Consider the following 16,155-nt stretch of genomic DNA (forward strand, 5'->3'; position numbering starts at 1 on the left):
ACAGCTATAATCTATATTCACTACTTTCTTGGGGCTACCACAACCTGGGGAGCTTCCAACAATGGACATTTACTCTCTCACAGTTCAGGAGGGCACAAGTCCAAGATCAAGGTGTCGGCAGGTTCATTTCCTCTGGAGGCTCCGGGGAATCTGTTCCCGGCCTCCCTCCTAGTCCCTGGTAGCTGCATTGCTCCAGTCTCTGCCTCTGTCTTCACCTGGCCGCCTTCCCTCTGTCTCAGTGTTTGTCCTCTTGTAAAGACACCAATCACTGGTGACCCCCTGCTCCACTAGGACCTTATCTTAACTACTTATATCTGCAAAGACCTTAGGCCTTCCAAGCTAGGTCACACATTCTGAGGTTCCAGGTGCATGTGGGTTTTGGAGGAGCACAGCCCATCACCTCTTCCCTCCTCTGGGTCCCAGCTGTGCGGGACATCCGAGGACAGGCTTGAGATGTCCAGGCTAGGGAGCCCATCGCCCTCTCAGCACCAGCTGTGCATTGGAGTCCCCGTGAGTGACACCCACACTGTGCCCTGCCTCACGCTGTGCTTCCTCCTCAGGCCTTGCTGAAGATGGACTGCCAGGGCCTGGTGGTCCGGCTCATCCAGGACTTCGTGCTCCTGACCACGGCTGTGGAGGTGGCGCAGCGCTGGCGGGAACTGGCTGAGAAGCTGGCCAAGGTCTCCAAGCAGCAGATGGACGCCTACGAGTCTCCCCATAGGGACAGGAATGGGGTTGTGGACAGTGAGGTGAGTGGTGACCAAGCTCTATGGTCACTCGGCCCCTCTGTCCCCCTCTGTCCCTCAACCCTCATAGCTCAGTAATAAAAAGGTCTGCACAGCATTCCCATTAAGATGAGTTGGCACATGTGAGTCTGTACCCAGCATGCAATGCACCCTCACTGAGCGGGAGAAAGCCCTTGCTTCGGGGTGGCAAGCCATGCCCCCACGACACGGGAGGGCCCCCCCCGCCCCCGCACACAGGACTGCCTGTGTCGTACTGTTCTATCCTAAATTACCTTCAGTAAGGTTGAATAATGCACAGACAATGCTTTGTGACCCGGCCTGGGTCTCTACCCACGAGCTGGGTTGGAGCAGTACCTGGTATTCTGTAACCTTGGCCACACCCGTGCAGGTGGGCCTCCTGCTCAGAGGCTCTTGTGTTCACGCCTGTTGGTGGAGGTCTCCATGGTGAGCCTCCTCAAAAACATTCAGGCTTGCGAGACCTAGGAAGCAGGAAGTCTGAACAATAAAGGTGTCTTTGATTAGCACAGTGAATTTCTAAACGAGTGGCCCAGGGAGGAAGTGCAGCAAGGATTGTAAGGGAAGAGCAACCGTTTCTGTTTACACGGAGCCATTGGGCGCACACTTGCTGTCACGCAGTGTCGTCCTTGCCCCTGATGTGTGCTGTGCCTGCCCAGAGGCGGTTCCACCTGTTTCTCCTGCGGGCTTGTTTCACTCTTGGAAGAGTGTGGTGAACAGTGGCTAAGGCAGCTGTGGCAAGGAACAGGAGCAAATCTCTCACTGTCTCCTAATCTTCTGTCCCCCTCCCTCCTTTGTTTCTTTATGGCTCCACCACCCAGGCCATGTGGAAACCCGCCTATGACTTCCTACTCACCTGGAGCCACCAGATCGGGGACAGCTACCGGGACGTCATCCAGGAGCTGCACACGGGCCTGGACAAGATGAAAAACCCCATCACCAAGCGCTGGAAACACCTCACAGGGACGCTGATCCTGGTGAACTCCCTGGACATCCTGCGAGCCGCCGCCTTCAGCCCCGCGGACCATGATGACTTTGTGATCTGAACGAGTTCCCTGCCATCCCTTGCTGCTCTGGAGCACGAGCCCCCAGCTGCCCTGCTGTCACCTGGGGCTGGGACGGAGGAAGGGACAGCTGCTCAGACTGACCCAGGGTCCACCCGCTGGACCCACACCCAGGGACCACGTCCACGTGATGCTCCACCCTCTCCCCCATCCGGGGAGAGGCCCGAAGGGATTTTCTACTGCTGATCGTTGCCAATCAAATAGCTTTCTATTTGTTAAGTATAAATTTAAATGTAAAATCACTTTTATAAAGAATGGGGGGAGGGGACATATGAGAAAGGTGGTATCTAATTTTGTAATGGACCATAAAGGTTAAAAAACAATTTAATAGGGGCAGATGCTGTTGAGGTTTTTATGTTGTTTAAAGACCTTTTTAAATTATGTTACAGATGTATATAGGTATTTAAAGGTCATCGGGCGTTTCTGATTCCCAGACATACTTTGCATTTCAACACTGCACAGAAGGATCTTGTTCGGGTACTGGACCTTTCTCACTCCCTGCTTGTAAAAAGGTAAATCAAACGGGAGAAGCGGGTTTTCAGTAAATGGACGCAGCCCATACCTGTTCTTCCTGAGAAGCCCTAAGTCCTGCGCCTCTTATTTTAATTGTCTTCCGTCTTTGCCTCATGCTGTAGTCAGTGGTCATCCACGGAACATGTGAATCTCTGTGAGCGTTAGAGGGCAGGGTTAAGTCCCACATTAGCAATCAGGTGCTGGGAGGTGTTTCTGCCACCAGAGTAGAAGGCAGTCGGAGGTGACATTCTTCACAGCCCCTGCCTGTGTCACTCGCAAGAACAGTGCCATTGACAATGAGGTGGTCCCTGCTGCTCTCAGAGCCATCGTACTGTTTCTCCCTTTGGGACAGGGGGTGCTTCCTGCAAAGCTCACTGCCTCTCCTGCGGACAGGAAGACAACTTCACCACCACATCAGAGCTCTGGTGGCCACCGCTCTTCCCACACCCTTTGCAAATACCATGGTCGGCCCCACAAGCGACACTGCATGCTGACGTGCAGAGGTGCCAGCTGCCATTTGCCAAACTCTACATTTCATTTCATTTCATCTCATCTCATCTGAAATTTAATCCCTCTTCCTTCCCAGTGTACCTTCTTGAAAAGAAATAGTGTCAGTGAAACCATTTTGTGTACAACATAAAGATCATCTGAGCAACATGAACATTTTCTAAAAGTGAAAATGTTTCTCACATAAAATTGGGAAGTTGGCAAAGTGTTGTATTAGTAACCCGTAGGGTGCAGGCATGTGTGCCGAATTCTACAACTGCACGGTAGTGGTGGCATCTCAGACGGGAGCAAGAGGCAGGGCTGATACCTGGCCGGTCCGCTGAGTGAGGCGATTCCCAGGAACGTGCCGGGACATGCACCGTGTTTGTTGGAAGTGGAGCTGGGCCACTGGGGGTCCCTGAATCTCATTCTCTAAAACCGCTTCTTGCAATGTGTTAATTACTTAGTATAATCAATGTGTACTCCCTTCCTGGGCCAGAACATTGTTATATAGCTACTGATTCAGATACTGAAGACCAACTGACTAAAAAACAGACACTAGACGTTCGTGCTACAGGAACCAGGACACACAGTTCCCCACGCACCACACGTGACAAACTCGATTCTGCTTCCCAGAACCTCATGCCATCTCTCCCTTCTCCCCAAAGAAGAAACAAAACCAGTTGCACCTTAAAACCATGGATATTTTTCCTCAGGGGCTTTAAATAGTTTCCTATGCAACATGTCTTGTAGCACAAATTAAATTCTACAAAAGTTGCAGTAAATTTTATTTGGATATTTTAACTCATTAAGTGTATGTGGTTTTTTTTGTACCCAACCAAACTTTAAATAAAATAAAAATGAAACCTAGTGTAAGTATCTATGCATAGACCAGGGGCTGCTTCCCCTACTGGTATTTTCTGCTACAGGCTAGCAGGAATGGTATTTGTAAAGCTTTGCCTCTCTGAGGTAATATTCTGCCTAATGGAGGAGAAGGAAAACTTGAAGAAATTAATTGGTTGTGCCTGTGACTTTTAAAAAAATTTTTTTTCAGCATATTATGGGGGTACAAATGTTAAGGTTGGGTATATTTCCCTTGCCCCCGCTCCCTCCTCAAGTCAGAGCTTCAAGCGTGTCCATCCCCCATCACACTCATTGTGTGCATATATATCCATCCCCTTGTGACTGTGACTTTGTCTAAAGTCATCTTTCTTAATTTCTGTTTCAATTGGTTTACTTTTTTAAGGAATTAGCTCTGAAAACCAGGCTCCTCTGGAGTCTCTTCAGATGCCCCATCTGGCTAAAGGCCCTTCCTTCGTTTTCCGGAGGCCCTCGCCCCCCAACCACGAACATCACCTGAATCTCCCTGTGTCACGGCTGTGTGTTTGCTCTGTGCGCCCCACACTCTGACCTGGGCAAGGAAGATACTGCAGTGTCCGACTCACTCAGTAAATGCAAACTCACTCTCAGTACAGTCTGGGATGAACGACGGATTGAATGAAAACCGCGGGCTGTTCCTTTGTGGGCACAGAGGGCAGGGACTAAGGCCTGAAGAGTTTCGTGTATACTTCATAGTACTCTCTCTCTCAATCAAACAAACACAAGTCTTGTGGGGAAAATATAATATTCCATATGTGTAGCTCAGCTGAAGCTTATACTTTAACAAGTGCCTGCTCTAGTTTTCACACACCCACATATTTTTCTGCACTCCAAGTGCAAAATCAGTTCACACCCAAGGTGTAGATGGCCCCACTGAGGTGAGAAAAGCAGATGTGGGAGCACTTGATGAAAGTCTGCAGCCTCAGGTGAGCAGCCTGGGTGTTGCAGATTCTCTCAGGACAGTGGGACGGTCGCCCTGACACCCAAGCCCAGCCCAAGATGGGAGGAGGGGCGGGGTGGTTGCCTGGCAACTCCATCACAGAGTCGTCCTTGTCTAAAGGAGAAGAGATTTAGAGAATTGAGTCACTTTCATTTTTGACTCTGAGTTTGGTTAAAACCAACGCACACAGAACGAAGAATTTATAGTAAAATGCATGCTGATGGTTCAGCATAACAACCTGTAACACTGAAATATACAAATGCAGCCCTGTGGTGTTTATAGAGGTGCCGTATGGAGGTGGGTTCTTTGTGCAGCCAGTGAATTCATAAGAATATAATTATGCATTAAAAATCTCTTCAGAAAATCAGATTACAGCTCTCCAAGGCATTTTGCACAACACCTTATATATTCCTAATTATCACATTTTCCATGTGGTAGATGAGCTGAGAAATTAAAGACAGAAAAGGTGGCGAATGTGTTGAGGGACTCAGGGCACTTGACCTACTTAAAATCATTCGCACAAACCCTGGAGATTTATGTGTCACCTCAGGATCTGGGAGACAGCTGTCGTTTTTCAAATACTAGGTTTGTACAAAATGCATAGAGATACACTGAAGGCAGATGTCACCCTGCCATGCACACGATATCTAAAGCTATCAAAGCAGGAATAAATTTGTTTCGCATTCAGAGAATTCATACGCAAGTGTTTGTGACATGCATGTAACATATTCCAAAATTCTGCTTAAAATATTATTGGATGCGTTTGATAAAGTCAGGCAATTTTCTCTCCCTCCATGAAAGAACTTTTTTTTTGAGACAGAGTCTGGCTTTGTTGCCCAGGCTAGAGTGAGTGCCGTGGCGTCAGCCTAGCTCACAGCAACCTCAAACTCCTGGGCTCAAGCAATCCTCCTGCCTCAGCCTCCCGAGTAGCTGGGACTACAGGCATGCGCCACCATGCCCGGCTAATTTTTTTCTATATATATCAGTTGGCCAATTAGTTTCTCTCTATTTATAGTAGAGACGGGGTCTCGCTCTTGCTCAGGCTGGTTTTGAACTCCTGACCTTGAGCGATCCGCCCGCCTCCGCCTCCCAGAGAGCTAGGATTGATTACAGGCGTGAGCCACCGCGCCCGGTTCATGAAAGAACTTTGTATTATACTTACATTTCACGTCAAACAGAGCAGTTTATTGGTACCATTATTTTCAAAATGTCTTCAAAATATGTTTTCTTTACATTATTAACATTTTTATAAAACTGTCTAATTTGCATATTTTGCAAGTCAATCAGACCACAACAGAGCTCTGGCTGAAATATAATTATCTTGGATTCCCATATATTTTCTTAGACGCTCAGCTCTGGGAGGACGTAGACTGGGTACCAGTTTAGTAATCCGGAGAATATTAAAACATTCGACTATGTAATATCATCTTGAAAACATAACTGCTGTGACCACTCTCCTGTTTAAGTGCAGTCCGTGGAGCACCAGAGTAAAACTCACTGGGAGGAAGCGTATTAAATGCAGGTTCCAAGGCTTCCCAGCCCTCTTGAAGCTGATGCTCGTGGGGGCCCAGGAATCTGCATTTTAGCAAGTTTCCATCTGATACTTAGGTACCTAAAGTACGAAGACAAGCTCAATTTTTAATTTTACGGTAAAACACTAGGCAGAAAAGAAACAAATGATTTCCATTCCTGGGCAGGAGGGGACAGGTGCAGATTCTGTTCCGTGATTTCTAAATATTTCAGCAGCGGCCACTCCAGACTCTTCCCTCTGCATGGCCCAGCTTCCAATCGTTGTCCTGGTCGCAGTCCCCTCCTGCTGAACTTTAATTAAAATCCAGGCAGCTGTTTTCAGGGACGTCTTCTCTGATGCAGACTGTGCCACCAGGGCTTGTTGGGCTGTCCCTGCTGAGAGGGAGAAATGGACCAGGCGGGCTTAGCAACAGAGTGACCTCTATCCAGTGTCCATCTCCGGCTGGCTGTGCATTGGGAAAGTGACTTCTATCCTCTGCTGGAACCTGGCCTCAGGCCCCAGGGCCGTGTACTCAGGGACTAATGTCCCCGTGGAAGGTGCCTCGTGGGCAGACTCACAGTTGCCACCTTTGCCTCTTGCTGGTCCTCAGACTGGCCTGAGCAGAGGCGCCTCCCGCACACATGCTGGCTCACCAGGCCTGCGCAGGAACCCAGGAGGTACGTACGTGATGCTTTCTCATGTGCATGTGTACACGTGTGTGCACATGTGTGTCTTGCACTGGGGTCAAGGAGGTTCTGAGACAGGCCTGGCTCCTAGCGTTCCCTGCCTTGGGTAACAATCCCAAGCAAGCAACCCCCATTTTATTTCAAGGCCACCTGGACTAATGACAGCCAGGACTTTCTTAGTGCTTATTCTGAGCCCATCACAGTCCTAAGCACTTTAGAGATTTTAACTCGTTTGATCCTGGCAACATGCTATGAGGTAGGTACAATTGCTATCTATATGTTGCAGATGAGAATGCGGGGCACGGAGAGGTTAAGTAACTTCCCCAAAGTCACACAGCTAGGAAGTGTGGATCCAAACCCAGGCAGCCTGGCTCCAACTAAGGTTCTTGCTGTAGCCTGTTGCCAGCAAGCCCAGCAAGAGAAGGAAATGACAACAAGTGCTAAACCGCAAAAACTGTAATTCATGATGCGTTACCTGGAGAGGGTGGTTAGAAGTGGAGAAGGATTTGCCATTGGCTCTCTGTTTTTAATTTCCTTTGGCCGGGCAGATATAATCACTTTGTATTCCCTCCGCATACTCCAATGGCTGGCATGGAGACGACACGCGGGCCTCCAAGAGTGATTTTAAAATTTGCCACAACGTAAATGTCCATCAATGAGGGGGCAGTTAAATTGCAGTACATTTATACAGTGGCACCATCAAAAGGAAAAAGGTAGCTCTATAATTATTGGTGTGAAAGAACCTCCAAGATATAGTAATGGGAAAAAAAATAGAACAGTGAGTAAAAAATTGTTTATATTAAAAGGAAAAAATACAGCCATACACGAAGCACTTCTAGAATGACACCCAAGAAACGTGGCCATGGGCTTGCTGGGACCTGCACATCAGCATTTGGGAAAGGACTCAGTTTCCCTGGTGTACCCTTTTGCCTTACCATCTTACTTGTGCCGATGTTATTTTTATAATTCCACATATTTTTTTTCTCTACAGATAATAATTTACGAAATGAGAGCAATTTAGAATTGGCTGTGAAGTACCAAGGAATAGAGTGAATGCCCCAATTTGCAAAATTAAAAATCAAACAAGTACCTCATTTACATGTTGTTAATCAACAAAGTGGGCATACATAGGCAGATAATCAAAATGGATTGTGTGTGCCTACAACAAGCCTTTTCCAGCCAGGGCCCATGGATGGGCATTAGGGGGTCTGTGAAACCCTCAAAATGGTACACAAGTGTTCTGTTAATTTTGGCCTGTGCAGCTTCTGAGGAGGAAATCCTGAGTTTTTAATAGATTTTCATATAGATTCATGATCCACAAAAGTTTAACAACCACTAGCCTGGAGTCCAGGGAAGAGAGGATGTCAGTATGAAAGACTTTATTATTCAGAGCTTTAGCAAGCATTAGCAAGGGACTCTGCAACCCAACGCTAAACAAAAGTAAGGTGCAAAGCTCTTAGTCTCCAGGGACCAGAACACAGGCTGTGACGACCCCAGGAACCCCCTGCCTGGATGTTTTCAGCAGATACACATCAGATAGGTATGCCATGTCTACGGCATGCGTCATTCTACCAATCTGCAGGGTCGCGTTAGGCCAAGCACAGCAAGAACCTGACCTAGAACAGCCGTGCTGAGGAACTGGGTTCTCTTCTCACCTCACATGTCACCCAGGGTGGGTGCGTGGTCCGGGCAAGGCCTTTGCTCACGACACCAGCCTCCTGCACAGCCACCCTTAGGGGGTGGCTTTGTCCCACAGTTGAGATGGCTGCTGCAGCCCTGGGCGTCAGGTCCATTTTCCAGGCAGGAAGCAGGGGAGAGGGCCAAGGGTCCGGGGCCTGCCAGCTAAGTCTGCCTCTTTGTAAAAGGGAAACAAGAACTTTTTGGCCAATTGCTCTAAGACTCTCAGGAGGGTTCTACTGTGCTTCATTCCAGAATGGGCCACAAGGTCACCCCCTGGTTATAAGGGAGCCTGGGGCCGGGTAGGGAGCGTCAGGTTCACTGGTTGGGGACAATGTAGCCATAAACCACTGGTGGTCCCGTGAGTCCTAGGAGCCCACGGAAATTGTGCAGGAAACGCAGGGAGCTTGCGTGCATGGCTGTTTCCCCAGCTGACGAGCACCGACTCCCGGGGCCATTGGGCCTAAAAACTGGCCGAGCGCCCCCTTGTGAAAGCGCAGCCGGAGGGGACGACCGGACAGGCACCCGCCAGTGCCATCGTCATCCAAGATGGATATGATCACGTGATTTTTAACTATTCAAGTTTCATTCCGATAAAAGCCGTGACACAGCTAGGGTAGCATAAAGGATTCCTGGCGAAAGCAAAACGCATTTTCATAAAACTGAGATATCCGAATAAAGTGAATCAAACGACCCGAATAAATTGAGCGAGACGACCAGCTGTGCCCGATCCGCTTGCAGACGCAGCCCGAGTTCCCTTTCTGAGCGTGGCCTTTCTGTCCACCTCAGTTGTCACCGAAGACCTGATGCTCCTGCCCTGTATGCAGGTCGCTGCCCAGGCCCCTCACCATGAGAAAAACGAGATGCCCTTCTCCGAGCTCTTTCCTCCGCCCCAGGACGCCAGAGCAACGGGGATGGAGTTTTCCTAGGCTGCAGCAAGGAATGAGCCCGGTCAGCAGGGAAGTGTTTGGTGGGGAAGGGGGAGCAGAAGGGACCAGAAATAGTCTCGAACCAAATGACCCAACAGGTCTGGACGTGTGCAAAGAGTGACCGTGTGCAGAGGCAGTAGATCTCCATCTACGTAGACCTCGATCGACTTGCTCCTGTGAGTTTCTTGAATTCTGAGCAAAAGGCTTCTCCATGCCGGGTCCCCACTGCCGGCCTCCGAGGACCACACCCACCTCTCTCTCAGGTGCCCACACAGCCCCGGGCCCCGTCTGCACCAATCCAACCACCTGCGCTTCCTGGCTGAGCTATCTTTCCTCTGGAGAAGCGTTGGGGGGATATTTTTGTAATATGAAATTTTTGTAATATGAAATTTTTGTAATATGGTGTTATTTCTCCAAAGGCCAAGAACTCACTAATGGCTAGTGACTATTATGGACATAATCTTAAAAGCATTCTCTTCTTTGAAAATCTTTCATGTTCTGATTTATATTAATCCCAAAATTTTAATTTAAGAAGCTTGCATTTTAAACAGATGCTGGCAAGTGTGGTCTTCAAATTGTCCCTCTTGTTTATTACAATAGAATATGATGGTTGTACTGAGCATGGTGGAAGTTGTCAGGATCAGAATTTAATATAGGAGGAGAAATGATTGAGTATGTCCTTGCAGACACCCACAGTCTAAGAAAAAAAACATAATATTTCCTTAGTTTCCAAAAGAGAAAGCCAAAAATACATGGATACTTGCTAAGCCTTTTATGAGAAATTATTAGAGAATGATTTCAGATCACAGCTTCTCTTTCATGGTTACGCAAGACGGTATTTTTTAAATCATCCAAAGTACCTTTGATTTACGTTTTCTATAAACCCAAAGGAATAGCTGTAAGGCAATTCAAAAGCTGTAATTTTGGAAAATATCAGTCCTTTCATTAAGGCTCTGAGGATAAATTGAAATCCATATTTCTTTAACATATTCTTTGTTTATCGCAGCTCTCTCTAAAGTATTTTAAAAGAGGTATATTTCATGTAGTCACATTCTTTAGACTATCTTGAAGCATCCTCTGAACAGCCTGTAAATCTCCAAAATGTCCCTGTGGGGGCTACATTAAAAATCAAAGAGACATGCGATAAAAGGTGCAGGGCGCTGTGAGTGCTGCTGTTGAGGTCACCCAGCGAACTGTCTCCTGCGTGTCTGGCCCGGCCTGGTCCCTTGATAAGAGGCAGCCTGAAGGCCTTATCTGGATGGACAGGAGGACTCAGAACAGCATCCTGCCCACTGGGATGCCACCTCTTTAGCAGAGGCCTCTGGGAGGACGAGATGAACGGGTGGGTCACGTTTGACACCGGAAAAAGCACACCTGGGAGCTGCTCTCGGCTCTGTGGTTCTGGGGCCCCTCCTCGGAGATCACTCTCCCTCGTACCCCCTCCTGCCTCCTTCTGACGCTTCTCCAGGGGTGCCCTCCCGAGCCCTGGCCTTGGCCGGGTGTCTTTGCCAAATGCTCACAGGCCGGGGACCCAGGACCCTTTCTTCCAGAGAACCTACCTCACTTTGTGGTGACACCACTTTTAGTAGGGTTATCTCCTTGACGCTACGCCACCACGAGAGGGGAGGTGCCCCTCCGGCTGTGCCAGGCACTACACCCCAATGGTAGTCAGGATGAGGGCCGGCACCCCAAACCCTGTGGTAGCAAAGAAGGAAGGGAGGGGAAGGCAGGGAAGGCAGGAAAGAAGGAAGGGAGGATTCCATCGCTGGCTCATCCCAATTCCCATGTGGACAGTCTGGCCTGGCAGCCCCGCCGAGCTCAGAGCTGGAGCTGGGCACGGGGTTCGTTTTGCTGATCTTACCCCAGTGCAGACAGCCGGCCATCACGGTGTCGGGAACCCCCCGCTGGGAGCTGCAGCCAGCTGCTCCTCGGTGCTTCCCCTTTCTTAATGTTGCTTTTAAGCAGCATCTTCTGTTGTGCTTAGAATTGCTTAAAGTGACAAAACTGCCGTCATATTTTATGAAACCATTTCATACACAGGGACCTGGCTGTATGGTAGGCTCCTGAAAATTGCCTGCAGACGTCTGGTTCTAACGTCATTACCTGTGGCTTTATAGCCCAGCTTTGTCAAAACGAAAGGCTGCCGAAGACCACGAGGAGCTCAGCTGAAGTTCCTTTTAGTCTTCTAGGAAAACTCGTGGCCTTTAACTGCATTTACCACATTTTGCTCTGCAACAAATACAATATATCCATAGCTGGTTTTTCTTCCTGAGTTATGTATGCATATCCAAAGTTAAATGAAGAAAGACAAAACCATGTCTAACCTTGGAGACGTCACCCTGAACCTCACACGCAGGGAAAGATTTTGGTTCTTGGTGCTGCAGGCAGAGCCAGCGAGGAGGCAGGCTCAGCACGGGGGAGGGGAGGCAGCTGGCTGCAGTGGGTAGCAGCCTCTTGGCCTGAGCTTCCTTCCAGAACATTCCCTCTTCACCCCGGGAGAGCAGCCAGGCCAGTTGCTCCCCAGCACCAAGGGAAGCCTGCTTTGCCTCGCACCTGAGGGCTGAATGAGAGGGCAGGTGGGCAGTCTCCTTAAAAAAAAAAAAGTGTCTGGGATTTTAGTTTCCCTCCTCTCTGTCTCGGTTCATTGCTCTTGAACAGGCCCATTTGTTTTGAATTCACACTCCATGAAAGTGGTCTTACGCCAACGCCTATCCACTCAAGTACTGGGCTGGCAAAAACGCAAAGCCCCCCAAGCATGTCATGGGTGATGCACGTTTATCAGGTGTTGAATCCAGACGCGATGGTACCTGGGTAGTGGACCCCGGCCTCTGGCCCTGCAGTTGGGAGGGCTGGGGAGGGAAGATGCTGCAGCCTTTTGTCTGTTAACTTGCCCACTATTCATTCGGAACATTGAACTTCCTTACAAAGTCTCTCTGGCTGATACGCACCCGTTCTCTTGTTTATTTATTTTTTTCTTCTGTTTTTCCATGTGTTTTTTTCCTGCAAAGATAACCACTGAAGAAATAAGACAATATAATGAGTAATAGTCATTTCTTCCCTTAGGTATTCCTCACACTGGCTGAAAAACACTGATTCAATTTTTGTCAAAACCTAATTTCTGCTTTGATTCATTTAGTAGAAGTTTCTAGCCTAGTGAAATAATTTTTTTTTTTTTTTAAGAAATGGTAAAGTTGGAGTCTGGCTTCAAGCCCTGGAGAATAATAATTTCATCACCCCAGAAAGGCTCCTCCTGGCCCTGCCATCAGTCCTATTCCCCGACCCCAGCCCCAGGCAACCGCTCATCAGCTTCTTGTTAATACAGTTTGAAATTATCACTCGGAAATTTTATGTACAAGGAAACATTATTTTTGCTCAGAATAAAGTTTTTGAGTGTCACCCGTGTTGTCACATCAGCCCCTTTTTTTATTGGTTCGTCTTTGTTGATGTCCTTGCTGTTGCTCTGTCTGCACAGGCACATGGCAACGTGCTTGTCCCTTCCCCCGACCGGCCTTGGAGCGCTTCCGCGTCGAGGAACGGAGCCAGGAGCGGAGGCGCCAGGGACGCCCTCGGGCGGGTCCCTGTGGGCAGGCACGTCCCCCTCTCGGGCGACACCGGGGGTGGAGTGCGGGTGGTGGGTCCTGCCCTGCGCCCTTTTCACTCTCGCCCTCTCCTCCTGGCGGTGCTGCGAGTGGTCCGCCTGACGTGTGCGAGCCGCGCGGCGAGCAGGCGGGTCTCAGCCACGGCTCTCTTGGCGCGCGGCCGTGGGGAAACTCAGACCTGGTTTCTCCCACTGCGTGCGCACCACACACAGCGGCGCAGAGCAGCCTCGGGACACATTTCGAAGTCCCCTGAAAGGGGATCCGAGAGCCTGAGCTTGCATCGCGCATCGTCTTCTGGTTCCATTAGGTGGTGTGTGTGCGTGTGTGCACACACGCATGTGCGTGTGTGTGCGCGAGTGTGTGTGCTTGTGTGTGCGTGTGCATGCGTGTGTGCACGCGTGTGCGTGTGTGCGTGTGCATGGGTGTGCGTGCATGTGCGTGCGTGTGCGTGCGTGTGTGCGTGTGCGCGCATGTGTGTGCGTGTGCGTGCGTGTGTGTGTGTGTGTGCGCGTGCGTGCGTGTGTGTGTGTGTGTGTGTGCGCGTGTGTGTGTCCGGGAAGGGGTGCTTCGTGAGCTGTGAGCAAGGCGGTTTCTCTAAGAACACGTAGGATGACGGACAATTCTTGTTTAACCCCTTAACGCCTGTGGGACGTCACCAGCAGCCAGCAGCCTGTTATGTCACTGACCGCCACCCTGTGCATGCTAGCAGTTTGGTCACTAATAGTGTAATTGATCCCGCACATAATTAATTATTGAAAAAGGGAGCAATTCAAAGTTAATTTCACAAAACAGGGTCATTAGGAAAGATTCCTGTCTCTAAGGGAACAGGTACGAATAGAGCCTTCATAGGTCCTTGACTGATGTTTGAGTCACACTCGATCCAATCCCGAATTTTCACTGCTGCCTGAAAGACTCACAGATGCTTTTTTGTATGTTCATTCTGTATATTTTTAACAGTTTATTATTCACATATCACACAATATATCCATGAAAAGCGAACAATCCAATGATTTTTAGTATACGCACAGGCATGTACAACTATTAGTATCACTATAGTCAATTTTAGAACATTTTTACCACTCCAAGAAGAAACCCCATAAATTTTAGCCGTCACACCCTACTTGCCCAGGTCCCTCCCCCAGCCCGAGGCAACCACTAATCTGCTTTTTGTCTCCATAGAAGTGTTCTGCACATTTCATCGGAATGGGGTGGTATCATGTGGGGTCTTTTGTGAGTGGCATCTTTCTCTTAGCATCATGTTTTGAGGTTGGTCCATGTTGCAGCGTCAGTAATACTCGGTTGTAGGTTTGTGTTACATCGTGTTGATTCATTCGTCCTTTGGTGGACAGCTGGGCTGCTCCCACCTTTGGCTGCTGTGCATAAGGCTACTGTGAACCTGGGTGTGCTCATGCCTCTTGGAAACCCTGCGTTCTATTCTTCTGGGTGTGTACTCGGAAGTGGAATTACTGAATCATATGGCAATTCTATTTTTAGTTTTGTGGAGCTGCCATACAGTTTTCCATGCCTTCTGCACTATTTTAAATTCCCACCAACAGCGCACACAGGTTAAATTTCTCCACATCTTTGCCAATACTTTTACCATCTGACTTTTTTATTCTAGCATACTAGTGGGTGCCAAGTAGTATCTCTTTATGGTTTTGAGGACTCGTAGGCATTTTAAAACATCTATGTCCAAAACAGAACTTTTCCCTCCTAAAATCTGCTCCCCTCCTTGTGCCCCCCATTTACACTGTGGGCCTCAGGACTCCCCCGGATGTCCAGGCCACAGCCAGTACTCGCCTCTCTCTTACTGCATACCCACCTCTGTGCCTGAATTCACGCCGGCACCCCGCGCTAGCCCTGCTCTCAGTTTTCTGGGTGTTCAGTTAAATCAGAAAATTCTACGCCATGTATCTTCCATTATTTCCCTTTAATTACAATACACACTTATTGTAGAGAATTTGCAACTTTATATAGATGAAAATTTAAAGTCACCTATACCTCCCTTACTTAGAGAAAACAAGTAACCAGTGAGTGTAGTTCCTAGCGCTGTTGCCGTGTGTGTGTGTGTGTGTGTGTGTGTGTGTGTGTGTGTGTGTGCTCCATGCACAGGATTTAAAAATAAACACTCCAGCTCCCTTGCCCCTGCTAGAGGCGACTCTAAAGTGTGAGTGCTGCTGTCCCCAGAATTCTCCTTCAGGTGGAGCCAAAGTTACCCTCCAGGGCACTTTTCTGGATTCCCTCCCCCTCCTCTCCCTGGCCCCACTTCCCCTCCCCCAGCAGTCTTTTCAGGCAGGCCCTGATGCCCTGTCCTCACGTGAATCTGCTTCTCACCATCTGCTACAGCATAGCCCAACCGAAGACAGGTCCTTCCGCACCTTTGCCAAGCCAAGTGACAATTTGTTTTTCAACTTTTTATTATGAAAAAATTTCAAGCATACACAAAGTATAAAAGATAGTATAATGAACCCCCAGTACCATGGCCCACTCCAACGAGTCTGTTCTTCATGTTTCATCCGTCCTCCCGAAACTATCTTGTTTTTCTCTGGAGCATTTTAAACCAATCCCAGGCCAGAGCATGGCTCACACCTATGATCCCAGCACTTTGGGAGGCCGAGGCGGGAGGATCACTTGAGCCCAGGAGTTCGAGGCTGCAGTGAGCTGTGATCACACCACTGTACTGCAGCCTGGGTGACAGAGCAAGATCCTGTCTCTAAAAAAACATTAAAATAAATGAATAATAAATAAAACTAATCCCGGATATCATTTCACTCATAAATACTCCAGTGTTTATCTCTAACAAATAAGTGATTAAAGCTTAAATACACATGCACACATGCAATACCATTCTCACACCCAAAAGATTAGCAATAATTTCCTAACATTATCTAATAACCAACCTATCCTCAAACTCCTCCCCATTGTCTCAAAAATGTCTTTTTATGGTTCATTTACTCTATTCATTGTTTTTGGCAGTTACGTCTCTTAATTCTCTTGTGATCTTACAGTTCCACCACCTCCTCTGGTTTTTCCAAGCCACTTATTTGTTGGAAACAATCTTTCCAGGCCGTTTGTCCTACGCAATGTCTCACTTCTGGGTCCGGCTGGTTG

The 16,155-nt window shown here is 48.5% G+C and overlaps 1 protein-coding gene across 1 annotated transcript in view; it reads left to right on the forward strand.

Moving 5' to 3' along the window:
- Positions 1–10,364, forward strand: part of SH3BP4 (SH3 domain binding protein 4) — an 89,113-nt gene extending 78,749 nt beyond the window's left edge. Inside the window, exons 4-5 of the mRNA XM_012753290.2 lie at positions 561–749; positions 1,583–10,364. Coding sequence (XP_012608744.1) covers positions 561–749; positions 1,583–1,807 — 414 coding nt within the window. The 3' untranslated portion in view covers positions 1,808–10,364. The remainder of the gene's footprint in view (positions 1–560; positions 750–1,582) is intronic.
- Positions 10,365–16,155: the final 5,791 nt, after the last annotated feature.

This window comes from Microcebus murinus, chromosome 8 (genome assembly GCF_040939455.1).
Source record: "Microcebus murinus isolate Inina chromosome 8, M.murinus_Inina_mat1.0, whole genome shotgun sequence".
Taxonomy (NCBI): Eukaryota; Metazoa; Chordata; class Mammalia; order Primates; family Cheirogaleidae; genus Microcebus; species Microcebus murinus.